Below are 11,901 nucleotides of genomic sequence, written 5' to 3' on the forward strand. Positions count from 1 at the left end.
TTTTTAAATCAGTAGCCTCAGGTCTTTTTACTTGTAGTTTCTGTCTTCTGTCCATGGTTTTAGCTTGTTTGTATTCTCTTGCATATTTCAGGTTTTGTTCGTCCCCATGTTTGCCCGTATCTTGTTTATTCTCCTTTACAGTGTTAGATGTTCCTTTAATTTGCTGGTCTTGCATGTGTTGTGTTCAGTTTTGCTTTTGACTCTGTTCAACTGTCTCCACTTCCCCTAATTGCCCTTCTTTGTATATAAAGCTGCTGTCTTCTCTTGTCCTTTGTCAGTGTCTGTTCTATCCTGGTATTGCTAGCCTTAGTATGTTTTCTAGGTTCTGGTTTCATTAAGTTTATTGTTTTCATTTTTATTATTTTGTACTTGTTTTAAGTTTTGTACAGCTCACAATAAATGACTTGCTTTCAGTTCCATTCAGTCTGCCTCTTCACTCCTAACATTAAACTCCTTGAAACAGCTTTTGGATAAGTTTCTTTTAAATCTTATTAAGGGTTAACGTGTGTGCTGTTTTTTAATGTTTAGCTTTCAGCTTCAGCAGCAGACACTCTAAGGTAGGGGTCTCCAACCTTTTTCCCCTCTGAGAGCTACTCATCCTTTCAAATGTTTCATTTCAACACAAACCAACCGAATAAGCTTGTTTTTCCTGAACATTTACAAAAATGTTGGTATCCACAACTTAAAAGTTGCATTAACATCACAAAAATATTTAGTTCACTTGCAAGTGCATGTTTTATGTCTGTATACACTACAAAGAAATGTATCTTGCACTACTAAATTAAAACAATGCTGTCAAAACAAAACAATGCAATTACAAATACACAGATATTATTTATTCAATTATGATTTCGTTACATGTGCTTGTTTCATTTCTCAAAAGCATTCACACTAAATATGTTTTTATCTTTGCCTTGTATCTGTAGGTTCAGGCGGTTAATTTTCTCTCTCAGTCACATCTGTCAGGAAACCAAGATCAAGCAGCAACTCAGGTAATATCAGATAATAGTGTGGTATCCTCCTTCCTCACTTCCATAAAAGCCTCGGTTTCACCGATCAATGAAAGAAAGCATTTCAGTATCTAACCCGACTTAACCGTCTAATTCTGTGTGGAGGAGGAGATCCCTATACTTGGCAGAGCGTTCCTCCAGGAACAACTTGAAGCTTTGGTGTTGCTTTGCCTTTGCTCGAATGGAGCTGATGACATTAACATTATTAACAACAGGCAGCATGACATGGTCAAATTCCATCATTTATGGGCATAGAGCCTGTTGGTAAGTGATGCAATGATAGTTTAGAAACTTAAGAAAGTCCGGGTCCAATTAAATCCTGAGTCACAGCAGGTGCTCCATCAGTTTTCACAGACACCAGGTTTTCAACAGGGATCTTTTTTTTCCTACAAAGTAGTCCTTCAGTGGTTGTAAATATCTGCTCCTCTACTTGTAGTTTTCAGTGGAAGTAAAAAAGTCACCAAACATCATCTGAATGAAAACAGCCAGCTGGGCTGTATCACTGGAGTCGACAGACTCAGCACACTGGATTTAAAATGATTTGCGCCTCTGCACGTCCAATTCCGGCAGTTTTAATGCATCTGCAGACAGTGCAGACATACTCCTTGCCAGTCACCTAATAACGTTTCAGCCATGCAGTCATAGTTTCCTTTACAATCCTGCCATCAGTGAAGGGCTTCTAGTGCTTCATTGAGTGATTTGCCACTTTCAACAAGGCCTCTGTCGCGGCATTGACCTTCTTCGTACTGCCCATCAAAACTGACTCATCAAGTTTGACAGCATTGCAACTGTTTGACACCTAATTGTCAAATAATCATTTGATAGAAAAACTATGAATTTGATTCCTCGTACATATAAGTTGGTTTGATGATTGACCAATCAAATTTGACTACACAAGTTTTGAAATGTATTTGAAAAGGAACAACATGTTGGAGGCTCCTGCTCTAAGAAGTATGCTGTCCAGATTTTCCAGAAAGTTCCTTTTATTTTAAGAATGTTTTTTTAAGTTAGCTAAAGGTACCATGCTATCTAGTGTCACAGGGATAAGCATTTTACTAATCAAGCTAGCCTAACTAAATGAGCTAGTCTGCCTAATCCTGTGAACTGAATATGGTCACACTCTGTTAAAAATACATAAATAAACAAACAAACAACAAAACGGCACCTTTCAAAAAGTCAAGAATTCAAAACAACAGACCTCAAACCTGTGGGTGAGATCACAATGGCCAGTGTAGCTAGAGATGAAGATGTAAGGTGATTGTTGCCAACAAATGCAAAAGACTGAGACGTGAAAGAAGTATTTATATAGATGCACCACCTGCATGAAGGACTTTTAAAATGCATAAGTATAGAGTTAGCCAGAAATTAGCAAAAATAATAACACTCTGACAGAAAAAGACAGTCTCTTGATTTGTGTTTTTCTCTTGCAAATGTACTTTCTTACTAAAGGTTTTATCTCAGTGTGTTTTTCCTGTGTGCTGCTCCAATGTTGCCAGTGTTAGGTATATACTGGGTGCACCAGCCTCAAAAGCACAAACTTTAACACCAGTATGCATCTAAAGACCCCTGTAATCAGAAGCAGGAAGTGAAGTCAACCACATACAATGTACTGTCACATACAGAGCACAAACAGGTTTTAACCACGTAGACAGCTGGTTACTTAAATGTCTGCCATGAAACATTACTTGTGCAGGACCATCCTTTATTTGCTGATCTTCACAGTCCTCATCCTCACTCCGGATGCTGAGAGTAAGTGATTCTTATTCATTTTAAATAGCTCCATTTCAGTCTGAACACGTCTGCTTCTCTGTTCACGGCTGAGTTTAAAAATTTTACTGTTACAGATCGAAAATTGTGGAAATCAGCTGTAAAAGGTTTAAAATATCCTTTATCTTTTGCTATACACAAAAACCCAAAGCAGGCATCTAGTAGTTTTTATAGTAATTGAAAAGGACACGTTGAAAGGCTTGACCGCGCAGCCTTCAAACCTTCCGCCTTCAAAGAAAGCCTCAACATGAAGGACAAAACAAGACACTGTAAAATGGTCTTTGATGCTATGCTGGAGATTTTAGTTGAGTTCACACATGTGGACGATCTTTAGAGGTTTTCTGGATGTTTTAATATTCATCCATCCATCTATTCGCTTCTGCTTATCCCTTTTCAGGGTTGCGGGGGCTGGAACCCTGCCGACCTGGGGCGAGAGGCAGGGTGCACCCTGGACAGGTTGCCAGACTGCCGCAGGGCTAACACAGACACAGGCAACAATTTGCATTCACATTCACACCCGCTTTTGATAAAATACATTTTTAATTACTAAAACAATACCATCCACTTACTGTACCAATCTTGAATCAATATAAAATCTGAATATTTTTTCCTCAACTTTTCTGACATAACAGAAACTCATTAAACGTCACAATGCAGCTGTTTCACCTCATATTTAGCCTCTTTTTGTACATTTTGAGCGAATCATAAAAATACCCAGCCTTTAACGTTCAGAAATTTGAACATGAAACTTGTTTTAAAAGAAAGAATTGGTTCCAACTCAGACCCCAGAGCAGCAAAGTGTCAAACCACAGATGCGCCACAGATGACTTGCTTCCCTGAATTTACTGTGTGGTGGACACAAACCTGTGAAACATTTTCTGTGCACTAGTTAAGATTGGAGTGCATAGTCATTTCTAAACTATACAGCTAAAAACAAATTAAAGGAAAACTTTGAAAATGCAACAAATCTCAATGGGGAAAACTATGGACTGGGTAGTGTGTTAGGAATAACAAGGATGCCACATTTTGTACTGGAGATGAAAATTATCGACCTACAAAGGCTGAATTCAAAGTCAGACAAAAATTATGACTTCAGGCTAGTCCATTTTGGCAAACTGTTACTGTAGCAACTCAAAATAGTGCTTAGCGGTTTGTGTGACCCCCACCCCCCACATGTTTGAATGTATGCCAGACACCATCGGGGCATGCTCCTGAGGAAGGAATGGTGTCCTGGGGATCTGCACCCAGATCTGGACCAGGCCATCACTGAGTCCCTGGACAGTCTTAGGTGCAACCTGGTGGTGTAAGATGGACTGAAACATAATGTTACACAGGTGTTCTGTTGGATTTATGTCAGGTTGGTGTGGAGGCCAGTCAGTGGTGCAAATTCTTTCATCCTCTCATGTGCAAACTCTCGCCACATAAGGCCGGGTACTGTTGTTGACTAGGAGGAACCCAGGACCCACTGCACCAGTGTAGAATCTGATAGTGGGTGCAAGAATTTAACTCCCAGATTTAGTCATCGTTCCTTCCACCACTGACCCTCCACCAAACCATCTGTGAAAAACACAGGACATCAGTGGTGGACCTGCCTATACTGATATTCTCACAGGAAAAATCTCACAGCTCTTTTTTAAACTACTGTGAATCCTCAGGGTTTATCTTATTCTTCTCAACATAAAATTATTTGGTACAAAATGAAAAGCAAATGATTTCTTAAAGGTTTTCTAGAGGACAGTAATGATACGTGCTGTCACAGAAGTTTAAACTTCCAGTTTTTCTGTCATATGATAAACGGCTCCGTGACACCTGCTGGTGGATCTTGTAGTGAGAGTGTGAGCTCAGTTTTTAAGAGCAGTGACATTAAATTAATACACATGGCTTTAGGTTTCCCTTTGTGTTAGGATGGGTTCACTCACAGTTTGCTGAACTGCTGGAGTTCATGCAAATTACTTTTCCTGTCACAGTTCTGGGTCATTTTGACCCAACATTTTCTTTTTCTTATATTTTGGTGTTTTTTTCTGTACTAGGATTTATGTTCTGATTCTTTAGTTGTGCTGTGTTCACTATCATTATTCTAGATTTAGTTCAGTCTGCATCATTGTTACTTGTTTCTTGTTTTACATTGAAAGTCCATGACTTATGTCAGTGAATTCACTTTTACGTCTCTTTGTCTCGTTTGCCCTAATTCCTCCCAGCTGTGTCTCCCTCCTGTTTCCCATTCCCTGATTACTCCCCTGGGTATATAAGCCCTGTGTTTTCCTTTACTCTTTGTCATGTCATCAATGTTGCTACCCTCTAGCTGCTGTGTGATTGGCTCCTGTTTAGGTTCTCTGTTCCAATTCAGTCCGTAGAGTTTTGGATTTTGTTTTTGTTTTGGTGAGTTTAATTGATTGAGAGTTTTTTCCAGCAAAAAAGCTGGGTTTTGAATTTAAGTCCCGTCTCCAAGAGTCCTGCATTTTCGGTCCACCACTCCTGCTGCCTGCCTGCCACACAGCCTGTCATGACATCATCAAATAAATGTCACCCAGTGACACTTTTTATTCTAGATTTTTTTTTTTCCATTTTTGATGTCTGTCATACCTCATGTTTACTTCTCTTTTGATCTTATTGTTGCAAATTATACTTTTTCTTTCTTTTGTACAGTGAGTATTCATTATACTTTTAATATCTTTCTAGAAAGGTTATAGGAATGTGCACAATTTTTATTTCTGTTTATATATTTATTTGTTTTGTCCAATTAAACAGTCTTTATATAAATGTATTGTCTAAACACCTTTGATCAGTCTCTTGTGTAATATATTGTTTTATGTTCTTAATTAAATTAAAATTAACATCAAACGTTTCTTAATTTCTAATTGTTCTTCTTCATGTGTTTGGTATAATTTCTCTTCTGCAGGTGACTCTGACTGTTCTACAGAAATTAGAGTACGTCGCAACACAGTTTATAATGCATCAGCTGGACAACAACTTTGGATTAATTGCCCAGTATTTTTTTGCAATGATTCACCAACAACAGTCACCTGGTATAAAGTTGAGGAAGCTATTGTCCCCGTCGATGTCAGCGGTGACAGTCACATTAAAACAGAGTTGAAACCTTTAAACAAATCAGTATGGATCTTCTATTTGATCTTCCAGAACATTCTCAGACATGACTCTGGTCAGTATCAGTGTCAAGGTGGAGGGAGTATGGGTCATGCCATCACTGTCAATGTCTATGGTGAGTGTGGATTTTTCACCAATTATAATTCTCTAAGAAACCTTCACTCACACTGAACAGTGGACTTTTTCTGAATCTCATGATATTTTTTGTGTTGTTCAGACCTCAGACAGCTTCTCTGTTGTTTTTTTTTTTACAGATCATGCTGAAATTACCACTATTACACAGAATAATCTCACAGGTAAGAAAGGTTTTATATAATGCCATCATGCCATCACTGTCAATGTCTACGATGAGTGTGGATTCTTCTCTAAGAAACCTTCACTCACACTGCACAGTGGTCTTTTTCAGTCTCATGATATTTTTTGTGCTGTTCGGACCTCAGACAGCGACTCTGTTTTGTTTTTACAAATCATGGTGAAATTACTGTTACACAGAATAATGTCAGAGGTAAGAAAGGTTTTACGTTAAGTGTGTGTTGTTGTAGCTGTATTAAATCCAAACTGACTGAAAACTGTTTTTCTTTCAGTCAGCACAACTTCTGCTCCTGACAACACAGAAGGCTTGTTGCTCTATGTGTACATATCACGTACAGCAACAAGCTATCCACTCACTTTCCGATTACATGAATGACTAATGAGCTCTTGAAATTTTTGTGGTTCATTTGGAAATGCAAAATGTAAAATTAATTGTTTTTGCGATTAAAAAAACATTAAATATTCTCCATATCTGTTAGGTTTAAAATATTATAACAAATTATTCTCATTCTGTGTTTCTTCTAAAGCAATGAAAAAAACAAACAAACAACTTTTGTTTTAATCTCATCAATGCCCAAAGTTTCAAGTGGTAGATATATACTGAGTGTATCAGCCTCCAAAACACAAACTCTAACACTATTAACAAAGACGCCTGTAATCAGAAACAGGAAGTGATGAAGTCAGCCAGATACCATGCACTGTCTCTACAGAGCACATACAGGCTTTACACATGTAGGCAGCTGGTTTACTACAGTAAGTGTCTGCTATGAAACATTACTCATGCAGGACCATTCTCTATTTGCTGATCTTCACAATCCTCATCCTCACTCTGGATGCTCAGAGTAAGTGATCCTTATTGTCTTTAAATGTCTCCATTGCAGTCTGAACAGGCTGTTGTTTCTCTATTCATGGCTGAGTTTAATATTTTTACTGTTACCGAACATTTAAAAACTGGTACATAGTTTGAAGTTTCCACTTTTAACACAAAAATAGAGACTCGGGGTTGTCTTGGGTTGACATGGCATCTTCTTGCTATGTCATCTTAAATTGGTCATGTGATTGGTTTACAGTTTACAGACTACTTTATTCTTCCTCAGCCAGGCAGTAGCACTTGTACAATTGTTTCGCCCCTCTAGCTCCTGGTAAGACAAAGATAGCTTCACCCATCCGTGTGTTGAAAAAAATCCAGACTGCATTTTCTGCTAGTAATGATAATGGCCTTGTAACGATAGAAATAATAATTAGTTAGATTACTTGTTACTGAAAAAAGTAATGGTGTTAGTAATGCCAATACTTTTAACACCATTATTCCCATCACTGATTGTAGCACTGTGATGTTTGGTGGATATTACCCAATATGTGTGGCTGTAACTGCAGCCATCACACCACAGATGACTTACTTACGTGAATTTACTGCTTGGCGGACACCAGTGCAGCATGCACTACAAAGACCGAATTCAAAGTCAGACAAAAATTATGACTTCAGGCTAGTCCATTTTGGAAAACTGTTACTGTAGCAACTCAAAATAGTGCTCAGCAGTGTGTGTGACCCCCCACAATGGCAGAATAATCTCCACAGACTCTCATTTACATCTGTCACATGTGCTCAGGGTGAAACTGCTCTCACTGGTGAAAAACAGAGGGCGCCAGTGGTGGACCGAACTACATTGATATTCTCACAGCAAACATCTGACAGCTATTTTTTAAACTGCTTCTGGGTGAAAAGCAAAATCATCTCTTAAAGGTTTTCTTTTTACAGGAGAAAGTGTGAGCTCAGTATTTAAGAGCAGTGGAATATCTGACAGTAAAAGGGAGACATGAAATTAATACACGTGGCTTTAGGTTTCCCTTTGTGTTAGGACGGGTTCACTCACAGTTTGCTGAACTGCTGGAGTTCATGCAAATTACTTTTCCCCTGAACAGTGGACTTTTTCTGAATCTCATGATATTTTTCTGTTGTTCAGATCTCAGACAGCTTCCCTGTTTTGTTTTTACAGATCATGGTGAAATTACCACTGTTACACAGAATAATCTCACAGGTAAGAAAGGTTTTATATAATTTGTGTTGTTGTAGCTTTATTAAATCCAAACTGACTGAAACCTGTTTTTCTTGCAGTCAGCACGACTTCTGTTCCTGACAATACAGAAACCTTGTTGCTGTACGTGTACTCTGCTGCTGGGATCACCACATTCGTCATCATAGTCATAATCATATCTGTCATATCAATGCGAGGCTGTAAAGGTGAGCTGTTCTCTCGCCTCTTCAAAATAAAACATCACCAGACGTACTGAACATGTAAACTGTCCATCCTGCAGGGAAGCCAAAGAAAGACAGTCAAGTTGAAAATCAGGTAAGATATAAAATATTTCAAGCTTATCACATTTTTCCATCAATAATGTTAACCCACAAACATTTTTGAATGTTTAAAGCAGATGGAGATCCCCATGGTGGATCAATTCTTTTCAAAAGTCATCTTCAAGCACTTGGAAAGAGGAAAGAGGAAGACCCTCTGCTCTGCGATCTCGGAGATGTAACAAGGACACCATCATCGTAACTCAATGAGCTGACATTATCAAGATATGATGAACAGGCATATTGACCAAGGAGGGCAATATGCCTGCTCGAGGAGGAGAGCAGCTATGTTGTGTTTGCTGCTCCCAACCACAAGCTGTACAATTAGCAGGTGATGCAAAGATTTACTTGAAGTGTAAAATACAACCTGTAAACCATAAGCAGTCATCTCCAGGGCTGAAAAATGATGTCCAAGTGCCAAAGCCTGCAATTCTTTAAATGTCCACTTGAGGCGGTCTCAAAGTTTACAGCAGAAATAAACATGGTTACAGGATGGTACAAGAAAATGGTTTTGGTCTCTGTGGCTAATTTCCCAGTTTATTTCATTAGCTTGTCAGAATCCTGGAGTTTTCGATCCAGCCTTTTCAGTTTTTCTACTTTCAATTTCTGTCATTTTTATTTTTTCTGTCTGACTTCTAGTCATATAATTAAACAAATTTTTTTTAAATCTCTATTAGTTATTTCTTGTTGATTTTGTTATATAGCCTAAGGCTTTTTTTCTTGAAGTTTCTGTCTTCTGTTCCTTATTTTAGTTTTTTTCGTCCCCATGTTTGTCCATATCTTGTTTATTCTCCATCATATTGTTAGATGTTCCTTTAATTACCTACTTCCTGTTTTATTTTGCTAGTCTTGCATGTGTTGTGTTCAGTTTTGCTTTTGACTTTGTTCAACTGTCTCATCCTCCCCATCTCCCCCCATCTGTCCACTTCCCCTAATTGCCCTTCTTTGCACATAAAGTTGCTCTCTCTCCTTGTCCTTTGTCAGTGTCTGTTCTATCCTACTATTGTTAGCCTTAGTATGTTTTCTAGTTTTTGGTTCATTGTCCATTTTTATTATTTTGTACTTGTTTTAAGTTTTGTACAACCTGCTTTCAGTCCACAATAAATGGCTTGCATTCAAATTCAAATTCAAATTTGATTTGTCACATACACAGTCATACACAGTACGATATGCAGTGAAATGCTTAGACAACTGCTCGTGACCTAAAGAAAAAAAGAAAAGGCTATGAATAAGATAGGAAATAAATATGAAAATTAAAAAGGGTAAATTTAACTAGGAAGGAATAAAGTAAAATATGAAAATAAAAGTTAAAAATGAAATAACTGTACAACACAAATTAGAATGAAGGGTAAATTTAACTGGGAAAGAATAAGATAAAAAATATAAATTAAAGTTGACAATAAAATAACTGTACAACAAAATACACAATACACAGTATAGAAATATATAAGAATGTATGAAGGAATATAAATATATATATACACAATAACAGCAGCCGTTACATTAAGTGTGCATCTGATTCACTCCTCATATTAAACACCTTGAAACAGCTGGATAAGTTTCTTTTAAATCTTATTAAGGGTTAACATGTGTGCTGGTTTTAATGGTTAGCTTTTAGCTTTACCAACAGATACTCTAAGGCAGGGATCCCCAACCCCCCCGAGAGCTACTCATGCTTTCTAATATTTCATACCTAATTTCAACTCAAACAACCCAAAAAGCTTGTTTGTCCTGAATATTTACAAAATGATGTTGTCCACAACTTACATTTTGCATTAACACATCAAAAAAATATTTAGTTCACTTGCAAGTGTCAGGGCTGACTGAATGGACTCCTACGAAGACTTGGAATCAAAGCAGAAAACAGTCTTTATCTACACAAAGCACCATGTGAACTATATACAACGTGAGGGGACAGACAGGGCTCCAGGGATCCCCAGCAGATGGAGGGAAGAAACACACTCTCCACACTTGCTCTTTGATCCTCACTCCATTCACTCCACACGCTCCACTTCCTCGCTCAGTCGCTCCATTTCCGCACTCCGAATCTCCTCACGCAAACTGGCTTCACTCCAAAGACACAAGTGCAGTCATTCAGGAAACACAGGAGCAGGTCCAGGGAAATGAGAGAATTACCGCTAAGAACACCAGGGAACTCACTAAGCTGGGTTTCACTAACCAGGGGCGAATCTAAAGAAATTTTCTTAGGGTGGCATGAGAATGGCATGGAAATCAAATGGGGTGGCAAAATCAAAGCCTTTTTAAAAACACATATGCAGGTGTTACATATGGTTAAAATGACTAAAATCCAGTAAATATACACGTTTCATATAAATATAGTCTATAACTTAATTATTTCTGTAGCCCACATAATTAAACACTTTAGTTAAATAACACATTTGAATGCTGATTTAATCTACTGTATAGCCTGTATAATAAATAAATATGTAGCCCAGTAACTATAAAATCCAGAAAGCTACAAACCACGGGGTGGTTCATTTACAAACACAAGTCTAATTTAAGTTGAACTGTTTTTTGTTAGAAAAAAATCTAATTGTTACATGCTTAAATTTACACTGTCGTGAACAAAAGGTTAAACCTAGTTTTTCATGATTTGTTGGGTCCAAAATATAATTGGCCTTTTTTGACTACTTTTAACCTAGTGCTAGTAGCCCTGTTGCTAATGAGAGTCAGTAACGGTCCAGTGATGAGACCGTAGACTGCCAGGTAATGAGCCTCAGGTGTGTGATTACAGCCAGGTGCGTAGGCCAATGGCGGGAGCCTGAGATGAGCTCTGCCCAGGCAGTCAGGAGACAGAGGAATAGGGAGGAAGAGTGAGAGCAGGAATAAAATCAAAACAAAAAAACATGTAGCCTCACTGAGTCAGCTGGGTAGACACAGGGACACTGCACCAAGTGCATGTTGTATGTCTGTATACACTGCAAAGACATGTATCTCACACTAAATTAAAACAGTGCAGATACAAAGATATTACTTATTCATTCATATCCCTGTTTCACTTCTCAAGAGTTTTTTTTTTAAATCTCTGCCTTGTAACTGTAGGTTACAACTGTCAGGGAAGCAAGATCAAGAAGCAACCCTTCATCAGATTATAGTGTGGTATCCTCCTCCCTCATTTTCCAGATGAATGAAAGAAAGCACTTTGGTATCTTACCTCGACTTAACCATCTGACTTCAGTATAGAGGAGGACATCCCCATACTCGGCAGAGCGTTCCTCCAGTAACAACCTGAAGCTTCGGTGTTGCTTTGCCTTTGCCCGAATGGAGCTGATGACATTAACATTATTAACAACAGGCAGCACGACATGGTCAAATTCCATAACTTTTGGGCAT

General features: G+C 38.2%; 1 protein-coding gene across 2 annotated transcripts; it reads left to right on the forward strand.

The window, feature by feature from the left end:
• The first annotated feature begins 2,169 nt into the window (after positions 1-2,169).
• Positions 2,170-9,158, forward strand: LOC113016191 (B- and T-lymphocyte attenuator-like). Of its 2 annotated transcripts, XM_026158820.1 has the most exons (7): positions 2,170-2,759; positions 5,677-5,997; positions 6,137-6,178; positions 8,192-8,233; positions 8,311-8,436; positions 8,511-8,545; positions 8,625-9,158. In XM_026158820.1, the coding sequence occupies exons 1-7, from the start codon at positions 2,675-2,677 to the stop codon at positions 8,727-8,729; spliced, it is 756 nt and encodes a 251-aa protein (XP_026014605.1). In that variant the 5' UTR covers positions 2,170-2,674; the 3' UTR covers positions 8,730-9,158. The 2 variants fall into 2 exon arrangements, with proteins under 2 accessions (XP_026014605.1, XP_026014606.1); XM_026158821.1 differs by lacking the exon at positions 8,192-8,233.
• Positions 9,159-11,901: the final 2,743 nt, after the last annotated feature.

The sequence above is a fragment of the Astatotilapia calliptera genome, chromosome 23 (genome assembly GCF_900246225.1).
Source record: "Astatotilapia calliptera chromosome 23, fAstCal1.2, whole genome shotgun sequence".
Classification (NCBI taxonomy): domain Eukaryota; kingdom Metazoa; phylum Chordata; class Actinopteri; order Cichliformes; family Cichlidae; genus Astatotilapia; species Astatotilapia calliptera.

Excerpts from the sequence above, each read along its gene's own strand:
- LOC113016191 (XM_026158820.1), top strand. The coding sequence starts at position 2,675 with ATGTCTGCCATGAAACATTACTTGTGCAGGACCATCCTTTATTTGCTG. Across the intron at positions 8,437-8,510 it reads ATCAATGCGAGGCTGTAAAG|GGAAGCCAAAGAAAGACAGT; the intron begins GTGAGCTGTTCT and ends TCCATCCTGCAG. Across the intron at positions 8,546-8,624 it reads ACAGTCAAGTTGAAAATCAG|CAGATGGAGATCCCCATGGT; the intron begins GTAAGATATAAA and ends GAATGTTTAAAG.